Source organism: Prionailurus bengalensis, chromosome B3 (assembly GCF_016509475.1).
Source record: "Prionailurus bengalensis isolate Pbe53 chromosome B3, Fcat_Pben_1.1_paternal_pri, whole genome shotgun sequence".
Classification (NCBI taxonomy): domain Eukaryota; kingdom Metazoa; phylum Chordata; class Mammalia; order Carnivora; family Felidae; genus Prionailurus; species Prionailurus bengalensis.
The window spans coordinates 136,603,065-136,618,940 of record NC_057355.1 but is presented as its reverse complement, the minus strand read 5'-3'; the positions used below and the strand labels follow the sequence as shown (position 1 = coordinate 136,618,940).

Sequence of the window (15,876 nt, the reverse complement as noted above, 5' to 3'; positions counted from 1 at the left end):
AGAAGTTTCCAGGCTTCTCCCTCTTCTATCTGCCTGGCCCCGCCCTGATACCCCACACATCTGTCTGCCCTGCCCACGCCTGAGCCTGAGCCTGAAGTGACGTGGCTGAGGCTTCAGGCCAACCACACTCCCATTGTTTCTGCCTTTCACGAGGAAGGGCCTGTGCTTTGCCCATTCTCTCTGCACAGAGTTGCCAATGTGATCTTGGAGTGACACTGCCCACCCCCGACACTGTTCAGAGGAGAGCTGTTCCTTGGTCCCACCTGGGCGCTCTCCCTTCTGGTTCTGACCACCCGGGGGCCTTTTTCACGAATGGTTGCATTTTCCCTTCCCGATTTACCCTGACCCGATGGCTTAGAGGGGCTGTTCCTTTCCCGTAGCCTGCCTGACGTCTTCCTCCAGGGCTGCATGTGGGAGCACACCTCTTCGACACCTGTTGCCTCACAAAAAGCTGCTCCCATAGTGATTTCACCGAGACGTTGGTGGTTCTAGTTCTAGTGACACCTGTGCTTTGTGACAAATGCTCAGGTCTCCGTCCTGTTCACAGGCAACAGGCAACACTTCCCAGAACCCCAGGCTGCCTTGTACTCGATCTGTGCACGTCTGTCCGTACGGTGTTTCTACGAATACACGTACTGTATATAAAATCACCGCTTTTGTAAAAGCCAGGAGACTTTGTCCCTGGGCTCTTTGGATTTGTCTTTACGGTTGTTCTGTGTGGTTATAACACAGGTGGCCATCTTTGGGATGGTTTTTTTTTTTTTCAGGGACAAGGTGACCCCATGTTCCCTTTGTTAACTTGTCTCAGGAGTGGATGTTTTGATAGCTGACCGCCTAGTGGGATACAGTTTGCTGATGTGTTTGTTCTTTCTGTAATGGTTGGGGGGTAGAGTGCACCCTTGAAAACGTGTGAAGAAATAAACAATGACTCCAGCTCTTTGGAAGGTGTCCCTCTGTGTCTCAGGGGCTGGTTAGCAGCAACAGTGGGCAGCTCCCTCCCCAGCCTCATGGGAAAGGCCTAGCCTTGGCAAGACTGTTCGTGTGACTTGTATCATCATCATGGTTTTCTGGTCCAGGCTGCCTGGGCCCTTTGAACCCTCATCACAATCAGATGAGGAAGTGGTATCATCCCCATTTTGCAGATGAAGAAACTGATGTTGAGAGGTGCAAAGTCGCTTGCCTGTAGCCCCATGGCTAAAAAGTAGCTCCAGGGAGCAACTTGAGCTCCCCTTGTCCCTTTGCCCAAATCTAGTCCCTCCCATCCCGCTCTGAGTCAAGAGGGGGAGAAGTTCAAAGAAACCAGAAAGAGCCCAGAGCAGTTTTATTTCTCCTTAGATAAATTTTGTACAGAATATATTACAGTCAGGAGTTCTCAGCTTTCACCAAAAGGTCAGAAGTTATTGCAATTGTGCCCAATGGCTCTGACGATGGAAAGGAAACTTCTAGAAAGCTGCCTGTGTCCAGAGAGAAGATAACCGTTTAAAGTCGTGGGGGGTGTGCCCCGCAGAGGGGCGCACTGGGGCTGGAATCGAGAGCAGAAAGGAAGGAGCGAGGGGGCAACAGGACGGCCTGGGCTTGGGCGGGCTGGGAGCGGCCTCTCTACCAGAAGCAGTGCCCGGGCCGTCTGGCCAGGACCTGCAAAGGGGACAGGAAAGCCAGGACTGCTGGGTGCCTCGGGGCCCTGGCTGGGGGGGCCGGCTGGCGTGTCAGCCCCGGCGCAGTGCCTGCAGCTGGTGGGCCACCTTCTCCAGCTCTGCCTCGATGGCCAACAGGCTTTCCAGCTCCTGGTCCTAGGAGAGAACATCAAGGGTCATTCACATGGAGGGTGCAGTGGTTGTGCCACTGGCTAGCTGTGTGGCCTCAGGTGGCTTTGCCTCTCCCAGCTTTAGGGCTTTCATCCAGATCATGGGGACAGAGATGCCACCCTGCTGGGCCGCTCTGAGGATTTCTGTGCACCAGAAATGGGCATAGGGGCCTTGACCCCACACCACCCCGGTAGCCTCATCCAGACCTGCCTTCCCCTGAATGGCTCTGGGCAGGCACGTGGAAAATGAAGCCTTCGGTGCTCTTCAGTGTTCCTTAGCTCCTCACCCCAAGGCCTAGACTGTGACAATGGCCCTGACCGTGAGTCCGGGCTTCCCTGCTTGAGGAGCCATGGGCCTTTGGCACAGGCTTGAGGACATGAGGGTTTCCCTGCTTCTACCTGCCTAGGGTTGGGCCTGGATCCTCGGTCCCAATCACAGGGGGACCCAGCTCTGGCTGCCAGGGTGGTTCAGGGCAGCAGGGGACCCCTCTGTGACCTCTGCTCTGTGCCCCAGCCTCAGGAAGCTTTCAGGGTCCCCCGAACTGGGGCTGATGCCCACAAGCAGATGCCCTCGGACTTGGAGCAGGAGTCAGGGAAGGCCACGCCCTCACCCTCGGTCTTGACCTGGGAAGGGTAGTCTTGTTGGGGTCCCTGCCAGATGCCAGGCTGTGGAGGGCACCCATTGGGGCCACTTGGAACAGACAGACAGTGGTTGTCATGGAAATAGGGACCTTAAAGCCTTCTGTCTTGGAGTGAAATTCTGTGATGCCGGAACGTTTCTAAGAAGACCCTGGAGCTGGGTGGAAGAGGCCTCTGCCCTGTCCTGTCCACAGGACTCTGGGGTCCCCATTTCTGTGCTCTGCAGTCCAGGGCTTTCTCTGCCCGTGGAGAAGGGAGCTGGCAGGCATCTCAGGGTAACTTGCTTGCTCTTTCCAGCTTCTGTGGGTTGGGGAGGGGCAAGCAAAGGTGCCCAGGCTTGTCCTGGTCCAAAGCTAGGGATGGACGGCAGTCTCCTGGGCACATAGAGAGATGACCTCTCCTAGCTCCTGCTGCCAAGGAATCTTCTCCCTCTAAGGCTGCCAAGACTCTGGTCCCAGCCCAGAGAAAGGTTGGGACCCAAGGAAGGGGCCACATCCTTTTCTGGGTGGGCAGAGAGAACTGGGGTCATGGGTAGATTCCAGTCCCCAGCAGGACCCTGACTTCGACCTGGACACTGAGGCCTGAACCACGGACCCCTAAGGCCTCCTCTAGCTCCAAGATGGTACTGCCAGCCTGGCAGGGACCCCAACTCCCACTCCTCACCTCTGGGGCTACATCCCAGCATCCCATTGAGCTAACCAGGTATCCCTGAACATGGCCAGGTTTTGAAAGCTCATGTGTGTTCTGACCATAATAATGAGGTGAGCAGAAAGGACTCCTTACCGCCATTTGAGAAATGGGGGAACCAGTGAGGCTCAGAGAAGGGGAGTAACCCGCCCAAGGTCACACAGCTAGGAAGAGGCAGAACCCAGGTCTCCTGGCACATCCATGCCTCCCTCACCCACTCACCACCAGGCCCCGTGGTCCCACTGGCCCTGCCCTTGCCCCACCGGAGGGAGGCAGGGTCTGAACCTCGGAGGAGGGTGTGCCTGGGCTGCCTGGGGGCCAGGAGAGGACATTGCTGGACCAACCACAGGGATTTCCCAGGAAATCGCAGGGCACCTTCCGTGCCCTCCCAGCTCTTGGGGCCATGGTGCCCTCCTCGGGCCAGTCCCTGCCAGGTCCTTTCCTTTCCAAGTTCCCTCCGTCCAAAGCTCCGGCTTCACCCCTCACTCCTGCTTCACACCCAAACCTGCAGGGGCCCCCTATCACCTCCGGGACAGAGACCCACGAAGTGCCTTCAGGCATTGGCTGAACCACCTCTCCTGCCTCCTCGACCCGATCCAGACAGCCCTCTCTTGCCTGCCTGTCCGCCAACTTTACCGGGTGCCCTCTGTGAGCCAGGGTTCACTCGCCTCCCTGCCTGACCCGTCCTCACCCCTGCCCCAGCTCTGCCCCTCTCCCGAGAGCCCCCCGTCCAAGTGCCTCTCCAGCCTCAGACCCCAGGGGACGGTGCGTGTCCCCTCAGGGGGGCAGGGCCCACACTCTGGAGGCCTGGCCTGGGGCTGGCACCCGCCCCCATACCAACCTCCGGTCTGCGGTTGGCACTGCCCTCCTCCTCCTTCTTCTCCTCCGGGTAGCTGCGCACCTGGAGGGGCAGGCCCGCCTCGACGCTGTCCTCCCGGGAGGACGGCCTCCAGCCTCGTCGCAGCCGCAGCCCAGGGCCCCTGAAGTCGTAGGCCCGGGCCCGGAAGGAGAGCTTCATGGAGCTGTCGGGGTCCTCCTCCTCGCCCTCCCCCTCCAGCCGCTTCTCGGCCGTCAGCTCCTTGGCCAGCTGGTCCATCCTGCTCCATCGCTTGGCATCTTCCCACTCGTTGGACAGCTGCTCCTCCTCCTGCTCCTGCTCCAGCTCCCTGCTCTTCCCGCCCCGGAAGAGGCCTTGAGGGGCCTCTGCCGTCTCCTCCTCCTCCTCCTGCCGAGAGTGCTCCCGCGCCCCCTTCCCCTCGGGGGGCTGAGCCTCCTCAGCCCCGGTCTTCCTGGCTCCATCCACAGCCAGAGCCTTGGGCCATCCTGGAGCTGGTGGTGGACAAGAGCAGGAGAATGAAGGAGGGCCCGCCGCTTTCCCTGGTCCCTGCCACTCCCCAGGGCCCCTCTGTGGCCATCGCTGGGGCCACAGACCATGCTCAGGGTCCAGCCCAGCCTCTCCACAATAACTGCACTTGGAGGAAGAAGCCATCTTGACACCGTGCTTTGCAAGACCCTCTCAAAGCTCAGAGGGGTGGGCTGGCCAGAGCTTGCCTCTTCTGCGAGCCTTCTCCTCTGAGGAGCCCCCGATCCGGGAGCCACCCAGCTGGGGAGGGAGGAAGGACCCTTACAAGGCCTCATGGGGGGCCAGGGGCCTCTCCTAAACCCTGGGTGAAGCTGACACTGTCCCTAGACCAGCCTGCTTTCGCCTATCAGGCTGTCAGTCTGTTCCCGAAGCCCACCCACCCTGCAAAGCCCCTCTGGCCTCCTTGGTTGGAGGGGAGGGGCTGTGTGGACTAGTGGGAGATGCAGGGTTTTGGAGTCAGCCAAACCTGGGTGGTTGGAATCAGCTTTTACTACAAATTAGCTGTGTGACCTTGGGCAAATTACTTAACCTCTCTGAGTCTCAGTTTTCCATCTGGAAAATGGAGATACACCTACTTTTCAGGGTTGCTGTGAAGGTGCAATGAAATTAGGAATGAGGTCCTCCCTCCCACCCTCTGCCTGACACATTTGTTGAGGGGTCTCAGACGTCATACATACTCTCGTCCCTCTGGGTCTCCTTGTAGCCAAGGCTTGGGTGGGGGTTAAATGCTGCGGTGGGGCCTTCTTCTTCGGGGACAGCCTTCTCTCCAGCCTCTGTGTCCTCCTCCTCTTCCTCCTCCTCTTCTGGCTTTGCCTGCTGCTCTTGCTCTACACCCAGGCCCTTCTCGCTGTCCACCGGACCCTGGGAGAGGCTCCCTCTGTCCCCCTGGGCCTGTGGGCCTGAGTGTTTCTGGCTGGGAAGGCTGGCTGGGGGGTGGGTGTTGGAGGCTTCCTGCTCCCCTGGGGCCTGGTTGTCTTCCTTGACCTTGGACCCTTGTTCAGGCTCCGGGGAGGCCTGGGGCCTGGCTCCATCTGTGTCTCCATCGTTCTTCTCTGTCTCTTTAGAATCCCCTCTTTTCTCCGCAGCATCCTTGGAGGATGCCTCTTCTGTCACCTCTGCAGAAACAACAAAGTCAGGCCCTGAGGGCCAGGCCACACACGGAGTCTCCCCGAGAGCCCAATTGCAGAACTTAGTCATTGTGTCTTTTTTTTTTTTTTTCTGAACAGCAAGCGAAAGTTTATTAGAGTATAAAATTAGAAAGAATAGTAGGAAAGCTCTCTCTACAGAGAGGGGACATTCGAAAGTGAATACCCTAGTCATTGTATCTTTTGGCTTCTAGAAAGTCCAGATCAAGACTTATGACACAATTAGCATTACTTGCTCTGTGTCTGGGTCCGACCTGAGTACAACTGGCATATCTTTCTTCCTTGATAATTCTACTTTCTTTAAAAAAAATTTTTAATGTTTGTTTTTGAGAGAGACAGACAGACAGAGTGCAAGCGGGAAACGGGCAGAGAGAGTGGGAGTCACAGAATCTGAAGCGGGCTCCAGGCTCCGAGCTGTCAGCACAGAGCCTGATGTGGGGCTTGAACCCACGGACCATGAGATCATAACCTGAGCCAAAGTCCCACACTCGACCGACTGAGCCACCCAGGCGCCTCTGTAATTCTACCTCTTAAAGCAGGAAGTGATTAAAAAAAAAAAAGACCTTGAAAGGTCTTAACCTCTGTATGAGAGGCATCATCACTACACGTTCCTTCTCCTCTCCGTGTGAGGCTTCTCTGTCTTGATGTCCTGTGAAAGTGCTCAACTATTTGTAGGGTTTCATTAAAAGGCATTTTAGGGCAGCCTGGGTGGCTCAGTCTTTTCAGCGCCTGATTCTGGATTTTGGCTCAGGTCATGATCTCATGGTTCACGAGTTCAAGCCCCACGTCAGGCTCTTGCACTGACAGTGCAGAGCCTGCTTGGGATTCTCTATCCCTGTCTCTCTCTCTGCCCCTCCTCTGCTCTCTCAGTCTCTCTCTCAAAATAAATAAGCTTTAAAAAAAAAAAAAAAGAATTTTCTGCTGGCTGCCTTGAAGATAGGCTTTTACCCAGTAAAAATACCTCCCTGCACCAGAGTGATTACTATTGAACAAAGCCTCGCCAAGTACGTGCCGCCATTTGACTCCAGGACTCCAGGTGAAAGTGCTCCCATCCCGTTTACAGAAAGTCCGCCCGATCCTCAGAGAGGGTGACCTGTCCATGCTCACAGTCCGTGGGCAGCAGGGTCTTGAATCCAAGTCTCCAGATGCTAAGTACAGGGTGCTCTTTGCCCTGACACATAACTGCCTCCCCCATTAAAGCCTCCAGGTGCCCCAGATAGAAGTCCATGGAGATCCTTGGTCCTAGAAACTGGCCTGCCCACCCACCTATGTGCAAAGAGCAGGCCTTGCGGGGATACTTTGTAGCTGTTTCCGGGGAGGAGGATGAGTACTAGGGCATCACCTTGACCTCAGCCATGATCTCTTTGGGCCTTAGAAGCTCTTGTGGCTTCAAGAAAGATGATCCAGGTTCATTCAGTGTTTGAGACCTCCTCTCCTGGGACCCTCCTATGACAGGACTATGCCGAGGCACCACCAAATCCCAGGAGGACAGGTGCCAGGGGCAGGGGTTCTTCTGCAAGGGCTTCTGGGAAGATCCAGAGTTGAGGCTGCCCTCCCACCAGACCAGAGACTTCCTGCCCTGAGCATGAGCCCCTGTGGTGGGCAGGCTTTGCAGTGACATAGACCCGGATTCGCATCTCGTTATGCTGCTTACCTTGGGCAAGGTACTTAACCCCTCTGGGCCTCACTTTCCCCATTTGTAAAGGGAAGACTGAAATGATAGCTCCTTTACAAGGCCTAAAGGAGGGTCTCCTGACTCCAGGGAGCCCTTGATCTTATAACTACTGTTATGATCTCCTCCGTCCCCAGCCTCCAGCTAGACTGGCCAGCACTGACCTTTCAGCTCTGCTTGGTCATTCTGCTTCTCAAGAGCCTCTGAGAGTCCATCCTCAAGACCGCTGTGTTTCTTCTGATGTGCCCTCTCCTTGGCACCTGGTATGAGAAAAGGAATGGGAAAAAAAAAAAGAAAAGGAGAAAAAAGTCCCATTTTGCCAAGCCCAGCCCTGGGATATTTGTCTGTGAGAACAAAGGCTTCCGTTTCCTTATCTGTAAACTGGACATGTCATGTTCCAAGTGTGCTTAATGAGTGACTGAGGGGGCAAGACCCAGGCGGGGGTGCCCCCCGCCGCCCCTTCTCAGCTGGGGCTCATCAGGCAGCCACAGCACCTGTCCACACTCAAGTTTCCCACCTGAGATAAGAACAAGCCCTGCTTGCTGCCTCTTAGAGCAATAAAGACTCAGATGGAACACAGGGTCCCAGGGGTGGGAGCAGAGAGGTAGCTGGGGGACTCTGCAATAGGAGACAGCAGTGACTGCTTGCCCCCTCGTGGGGGATCTTGAATCAGGTGAGCCCTGTTCCCCCAGGTCCTGGGGAGAAGGCCAAGCACGTGCTTGAATCCCAGTTCTGCTGCCGTGATCCACACACCCCTCTCCCTGCATGGACCCCAGGCTGCTGCTATTTTCCCCATGCTGGGAATCTCTGGAGTGGCCAGAGGCACTGACACAGTGGTTGTGGGCCAGGGAAGGATGCCCAGATTTGACCCCGGGAAGGCCTTGGTTCACACCTCCTGGCGATTCTTTGCTCTGTGACCTTGGGTAACTTGGTCTATCCAAGACTTGGTTGCTCATCTACAAAACAGGGCTGCTGCTTGGTACACAGAAGTTGTTCTGAGTGCAGAAGAGGGAGTGGATGGACGGATGGTTGGATGGATGGAAGGACAGGTGGACATACTCTTTCAGTAGAAAACAGTAATATATATGTGTATTGGAAACTGTTCATAATGGATACATGCACATATGTGTGTATACAGGTGTTTCAGGACACATTCCCCCATAACAGTCTGTGTTGACACTATATTTAATTATTTAAATGTAGTATCTTAGTCATTCAATATTTAATTTTTAAATTATCATATTGCAATAAAACATTTAATGTTCAGCTAAAAAAAAAAAAAAACCCACCAGGGTCAATGATGATGAAATTAATGAGACAGGCAGTAACTGCCACGGCTCCATTCGGCACCCGCTCTGTCCCAGGCACTCACTTCAGACTCCCAGCAACTATACGAGACAGGTGCTTGCCTTCCATTCTCACACGTGGCCTCGTCCTCTCCAAAAGCCTCAGAGTGGGGGTCTCCCCAGAGCTGGAGAAGTCTTCATGCCTCCGATCCCACTCCCCACCCGAGACAGAAGCCCAGCCCTCAAGACAGACCCTCACTTCCTTTGGAAGCAGATGCAAGGTTCTCGACTGAGGTCCCATTCCCAGAGAGAGGCACAATGCCAGCGGCCCTGCCCCCAAATAAATAGCCACTTCCCACAGGATGTCAGCTTGGGGTAGATGCAAGGCCAGAACGCATTTTGTCTAACTTTCCAGGTTCCTATGAACGCAGGAAGGAACCTGGGGCTGGGCATCTGTGGGATGACATCAGTCTAACCCTCCATCCCAGCATCCTGTCCCGGCTCTGCTTGAATATCCTCAGTGACAAGGGGCTCACTCCCTCACAAAGTCACTCCATTCTCAAGAGTATCAGTGGATTTTCTTAATCTCTAAAGCATGCTGAAAGTCTGGTCTGTGTTTTGGGGGTGAGCAAGACCTTGCTTCCCCCATCAACCCCTTGAGCAGAAGCTCACAAGAGGAAAGGGGCCTGTCCTCTCTTCTGGAGACCAATTTTCTTTTAACGGAGGAAAGGGACTCTCTCTGTAACCTAGTCTTAAAAGTGCCCCCACTGAAATGACTGAACTGCAGAGATGGGGTATTTGGAGAGCTGCGTCTGGTCTTGGCATGTCCTTAACTTACTGTGTGACCTTGGACAAGTTGCTCAACCTCTCTGGGCCTTACTCTCCTTAACTGCATCAATGACAAATTGGACCAGGGCATGAAGGACCCCATCTTCCTACTCTATAACTGGAAGAATCAGAGAGAAATAGGGCATTGCTCAAACTCACACCCTGGTTTTCTCTCAATTACTGGAATTTACCCAGTAAATTCATATGCAGTGACTGGAAAATACCTTGGAGAGCAAGATCTTGGAGCTCTTTCAGCAAATTCTGATGTCGCAGGATTGAGAGGATCCGTTCATCTGCAATGAAGAGAGTCGTTATGGGTGGTTTCCAGAGAACAGCCGAGAAAGAGATGACTATCGATATTTTCAGCTGAACACAAGGAACTTATTTTGGACACTCAAAACCTGGGCAGCAGCCTTAAAATTGGTCTTGAGAAGACACTTTTGAAATGGCCTCCTCTCCAAGGTGCCAATTCTTCCTACTACATCAGCAAGGTCAGCCACTGGCCCAGCACCCAGACCTCAGCCAAGAGGTGGCAGGCCCCCAGGTGAGGTAGGTGTCTTTACCCACATCATGTCTTCCAATATTCATCTCCATGCCTGCTCCACCTGGTCTATCCTTTCCTATCTACTGATTTCCAATCTTTCTCTGAAAGTCCAACCCAATGTTGGACCCATCCAACAGCTGATCAGAACTTGACTGCTTGGTTGGAAAGACTTTGTCCTTCTCAGGCCAACCCCCACACTTCTTTATTCATCACATACCTATAGATTGTCTAGCAGGTGTTAGAGGCTGCTCTTGGCTCTGGGGGTCTAGTACACAAAATCTCTGTTCACAGGGTGGACGGCCCTGCTTTCATTCTGCCCAGAATTCTAGTTAATTGGGTTCCTATCTGTTCCATCTGCCAGTCTGTAAGTTCCAGAAGCACAGGGGCTGTGACCCCCCTCATCTCTCCAGACCACTCAGACCCTAGCACAGGCCTGCCCAGGGCAGGCACTCGATCAGTGACTGTTGAATCAAGTCACTGAATTCTGCTCAAAGCCACACACCTTGATCCTCACCCCCAGCCTTGCCCGTACCTCCTCGGAGGGTCTCGAAACACTCCTGGCTGACAGGCATGGGGCTGGGTTTGGATAGTGTGTCAGAGATGACCTCAACGATGCACTTCATCACCTGGAAAGAGAGTGGGTGGGGGGAAGGCTGGGGCTGGTTTGTGTATGGGGTTCAGCCCCAGAGGCTCCACAGCAAATTTCTAATGAGAATATAAGGATATTTGCTTTTGTCTTCAGGAGTCAGTGGATGCCCGTCTCAGGGGCACAGCTTTGTGTTCTTAGCCAGACAATAACCACAATAAAAGAAAACCCTTATATGGTGTTTGCCATGTGCCCGGTGATCTAATCACATAGCCAGCAGGTGCCCCTCTAAGGTACCAAGCGTGTCTCCAAAGAAGGGGAAACTGCTCCTGGGCATGGAGGTATGGCTTGCAGAAGTCCTTGAACCTTGCAGATGCCTCAAAGGGCAACTATCTCCAGGAAGTATTTCTGGACTGCCCAGAGGAGAACAAAGACCTCCCCTGGCTTTACTCTGTCTGGAAACAGGATGGGGATCACTGTCTCCCAACATGCGTGGTGTTGTCACCTGCAAGGAGTGACAGCCTCACAGTCTGGCTCTACATTGGGCCAGGGGATGAATCCTGTGGCTGGAGGTGGGCACACATCAGCTACATCGATGCGCCTGCCTGTTCCAGGCCCACGGCAGCCATATCTCCGAAGGTTTTGTCTCAGGCCCAGAAAGGTGCTGTGGATAATCAGGCACCTGGTAAGTGGATATTGGAAGGTAGTGCCAACTGGAGTGCAGTATCCTAGCTGTGTGATCTTGGACATGTGACTTGACCTCTCTGAGCCTCAATTTTCCCACTTGTAAAATGAGAGTGAGAAGACTTTCCCGCTCCCCTCCCAGGGTGATCAGACACAGATGGAAAAACACTCTATAAAGCATGAAGTGCCCCACACACCAAGAGAGGGATTCACAACTTTCAACCTGCTTCAGCTGCCTAGAGCAGGGCAGAAAACCAGGAGGTGCCAGACATGCATCAGGCAATGCTGGTGGGGAGTGAGGGGGTGGCAGGCTGTGTCTATGGGCTGCCAAAGCAAGCCATCCAAAAATTCAGGATGGCAAACTGGCAAAGAGGCTCTACAGTAGTCACAGCATCATAGGATGGAATATTTAGGTCTTAACCAGCTGTTATGGTGCTCCTGCCCCAGGCTGCTAGGTGGAGTATGGTGACCGCAGTGTCTCCCACAGAGATCTGGTAGGAAGAGCCCTGAAGTGTGTACCCTGCATCCCCCTGCAACCCCAGACCTCACACTGGGAATGGCAGATAGTCACCAGTCCATGAGGACAGGTTCTGGGACAGAGGAACTGGGCATGGGCCCCAAGAATAATAAAGAGCCTCAAAAGGGAAGCCCTAGGAATAATGGTGCCCATTTACTGAGGACCTGCCATTTGCCAGGCACCTTGACATCTATGATTCCCTACTCTCACGACTTCCCTCAAGGGAAATACTACAGATGGGAAAAGTGGAAGCTCAGAGAAGCTCAGGAACTCTACCAAGACCACACAGCTGTAAGGGTGCAAGTAAATTAAATCACTGAATTCTGCCAAGTGAAATACAGGAAATATAATTGAGCAAATAGAGGCTGAAATTGCTTTGCTGTTTTGGGTTTAACCATAGCCTCTCTGGAATGGAAGAAAACAGCTCCTGAAAAGGTGAGGAGTAGAAATTTCCCTGAGTCTCAAGTGGGGGTATCTGTGAGCATCAGAAACTGGAAAAATAGCCCCAGCCTAGACATGAATGGATTCCAAATATATACCCAACAGAGTGTCTTTCTGGCTACAGAACTCCCCATTGGTATCTCCTAAGGCCCTTTCCGGGGGGACATGCACCATAGGCCCTAAATGGCCAGCACCCTGGGTACAGAAGCCATGATCAAGAGTCTTCTCATTCTGGCCCTTTGGGAGAGCCAGGGCTTGAGTGCCTGGGGGGTGGGGGTGGGAGGGCAGCTAGCAGAACCTTGGGAGGAGGGGAAGACCAAAGCGGGAGGCCAGAGCCAGAGAAATGAAGACCATCCTTGCAGGTCTGTGGACAACCACAGCCACAGAGAAGTCCCCCCACCTAACCCAGCAGCTCATGGTAGGCCTGCGAGATGTGGGGTGTTCAAGGCAGTAGGCCTGGCACCTTGGCCCAGCAGCTAAGACACAGGCCCCATCGGCAGCATACCCAGCTCAGATGAAGCTGGGGAAGTCCCCACAGCAGGATGGCAGGGAAATCTAGCAGTCTTTGATATCTTCTTTTGCAAGCTGTCCCCAGGCTCAGCAGCCGCAGTGCTGGCTCTTGGCTTTATGCCAGACTCACTCCTGCAGCTGCCTAAAAACTGGCTGTGAGGCGTCCACTGGGCTTCCTACCCGCCATCCCCGGGGCATCCCCATTCCCCTTCTTACCTCGGTGTCCCCTTTATTCATAGGGCTGTTCACAGGGAGGGCAATGACTGGGAAAAAAATAGAGAACTGGGGTCACTCCTCTGCTCCAAGGGGAGAGCCCAGTCCTTCCTGACCCAGTTTACAGGGGGCCCATTCATCCCAGTGCTCCCCTCAAAACTGCCCCCACCCAGTGGTTCTGTTTCCTTTCCCTGGCTGCTGCTCCCATGGGTATGGCCCCCAGAGGCTACACTGAGCTCCCTAACCCTGCCTTTTGGGAAAGTTCCTGCTCTGGGCGGGGGGGGGGGGGGGGGGGGGGGGGGGGCGGGGGAGAGGACTGGAAGCTAATGCTAGGAAAACAAGGGCAGCGGCTGAGTGGGATTGGGGTGGAGAAGGAAGCGAGGAGAGGAAGACAGACCCCAGAGGTGTGGGAAAAGAGACGGAGGAGGAGGATTGTGAGAGATGATGCGGAGGGGTAGAAGCCAAGGGCAGAAAGATAGAGCAGGAGGGGGGAAGAGAAAGAGAGACGAGAGCGGGAGCCAGCAGCGGTTCTCCCATCTCCCCCAATGACCTTGGCCAGCCACGGCACGGAGCCAGAACTGGCCCAAATGCAGTCGAGACGTCGAGCCCAGACAAGGGGTAGGGGGCGCCGGGGTGAGGGGGAAGGGTGGGTCCTGCCCCGCGGGGTCAGGAGTCCGGCCCACCGAAGAGTCCGTCCGGTCTACGGGTTTGGGGCCGAGACCGCTGCGGGGTCAGCAGGGAGGCGGTGGCGCTGTCCGCGGTGCTGAAAACTCGCCGGGCCGGAGGGGAGGCACGAGGGGCGCGCGGCGCTGCTCGGAGCCTCGACCTCGGGGCAGGCGGGGGCGCCCAGGACCCTCTCCCACGAGACCCCGCGCTCGCTCACCTTGCCCGGCGCAGAACAGAAGCGCCAGGACAGCGGCGGAGCGCATGGCGAACCCGAGGCGCAGAGCAGTTGGCGGTCTGGGCCCCGGCACCGCAGGCACCCTGGCGAGGGCTGGCTGGACGGGCGGCCTGGGAGCGGGTTGTGGCGGCGCTGGCGCGGACTGGGGGCGGGGGGCGCGGCTTCCCTCTCGGCGTCCGTCTGTCGGCCCACCCACCAGCCTCTGTGCACTGGGCTCTGGTACTGCAAGAATTTATATACCCCCGACCCCGGAAATGACGTCATCGGGACCGCCTCTGCCCCCTTTCCCCACCCCTCCGGGGGGTCCGGCAGCAGCTCGCTCCGCCCTCAGCTTCACGCCTCTGGCTTCTGCTGTCCGCCGCTGGGCTCTGCTGGGTCGAGCTGTGAGACAGTTCTCTGGCTTCCAGGAGGATGGCAAGGGACCTCAGCTGATCCTCCACCCCTCGACGGTTCCACCGACTTGCTGTGGGTCCGTGGGCAAGTCACTCCCAGTCTCTGGGCCGCGTGTTCCTTCAGTGTGTGCTGAGGTTCCTGCCAGCACTAGCGCGCCACTTTATGCTCCTGAGATTCCCACCGCGGGGGCGCGCTTCCCCTGATGCCAGAGTCTGGAGGCTTGCTCCACACTCAGGGCTCCCTCAACTATCTAGCAAGTCCCACAGAGGCCTCCCGACCCCCTTTTTGAGTAAGGCACTCCCCCCCGCCTCCCGACAAACCCGTTTTGTGCCTTCACAATTTGTAATTGTATTATGTATTTATGTATTTGAAAACGTTTGGTCGCCATTGCTTTCTGAGGGCAGCACCTGGCACAGAGTAAACGCATTTAATAGATACCTGTTGAATGTACTGATTGAAAGTTCAAGCCAGGGAAGAATGAGTGAATCCTGGGCTCTGGCCATTGTTGAACAGCTCTCCTGGGGGGTGGTGAGGGAAGAGTGGGGGGGGGGGTGGTTCTAGATATTAAACCAAAACAGGAGCTGTTGTAACTTCTACTCATTAGCCCTAGTTCAGCCCCCTTAGGATCTGCTTCTTGCTGCTGCTAACCCACTGTATATTTGAGAACAGCTCTCACAGTCTCTTTGAGTGTCCTCAAAATCTGGGCGTTTGGGGGCACCTGGGTGGCTCAGCTGGTTAAGCCTCCGACCTCTGCGCAGGTCATGATCTCACGGTTTATGGGTTCCAGCCCCAGGTCGGGCTCTGTGCTGACAGCTGAGAGCCTGGAGCCTGCTTGAGAGTCTGTGTCTCCCTCTCTCTCTGCCCCTCCTCTGCTTGCTCTCTCTCTCTCTCAAAAATAAATATTAAAAACTTTTTTTTTAATCTGGGCATGTTGTGTGTCAGATTGGTTTCTTGGTTTGTGTCCCTCTGCCCTGGGGCCACATTGCTGCTCTCAACCTGGATGTCACATTGGAAGCCCTTTGCCACCTGACCCCAATGTCATAGTGAACCTGGTATCTGGGCTACAGTTTGGCATCAGTTGACATTGTCCAGAGCCTCCTTCCTGCGACTCTGCCCACATCTGCTGCTGCTATTTCCTACTTCCTGCCCCACCCCATGCCCACTCCTGCCCCTAAAGGAAAACCTGGCAGGAGCTCAGAGGAGACCGAAATGATCCTTTTCATGTGTTTATTCTTTCATTCAGCCACTATTTGTTTAACACCTACTATGTGCTTAGAACAGCACTCAGCTATTCTCGGTGCTGAGGATACAGCAGTGAACATAACAGACAAAGGGCTGATTCTTATGTAGTTTACATTCTAAAGGGTGAAGACAGACAATGAATAAGTAAAGAAGTGAAATGCACAGTTGTCAGGTGGAGACAAGTACTACAGACAAAAATGAAGCAGGGAGGGAGATGGGTGTGTTGGGGAGGGGTGGGGATATGTTTTAGACAGGGCGGGTCTGAGAAGTCTTCACCAAAGAAGTGACGTTTCAGCAAAGATCTGAAGGTGATGAGGGAGGGGGGTGCAGGTGTCCAGGGGAAGGGGGCCCCAGGTAGAGGCAATGGCAAGAACAAATGTCTGGTGGAAAGAATGTGCCTGGCATGTTCAAGGATTGGCAA

General features: G+C 54.9%; 1 protein-coding gene across 1 annotated transcript; it reads right to left on the bottom strand.

The window, feature by feature from the left end:
- Positions 1–1,304: 1,304 nt before the first annotated feature.
- On the bottom strand, positions 1,305–14,039 carry CHGA (chromogranin A). The gene is made up of 8 exons (XM_043556886.1): positions 13,803–14,039; positions 12,923–12,969; positions 10,501–10,594; positions 9,649–9,717; positions 7,475–7,570; positions 5,171–5,608; positions 3,972–4,459; positions 1,305–1,790 (listed from the first exon to the last, which is right to left on the bottom strand). Exons 1-8 carry the CDS (start codon positions 13,846–13,848, stop codon positions 1,707–1,709), a joined length of 1,362 nt encoding a protein of 453 aa, XP_043412821.1. The 5' UTR covers positions 13,849–14,039; the 3' UTR covers positions 1,305–1,706.
- Positions 14,040–15,876: the final 1,837 nt, after the last annotated feature.

Bases quoted from the DNA above. Each gene is read 5' to 3' on its own strand.
- CHGA (XM_043556886.1), bottom strand. From the start codon at position 13,848: ATGCGCTCCGCCGCTGTCCTGGCGCTTCTGTTCTGCGCCGGGCAAG. The intron at 10,595-12,922 runs GTAAGAAGGGGA...CTCTCTTTCCAG, and splicing joins TGAATAAAGGGGACACCGAG to GTGATGAAGTGCATCGTTGA. The intron at 5,609-7,474 runs GTCAGTGCTGGC...TTGTTTCTGCAG, and splicing joins TGACCAAGCAGAGCTGAAAG to AGGTGACAGAAGAGGCATCC.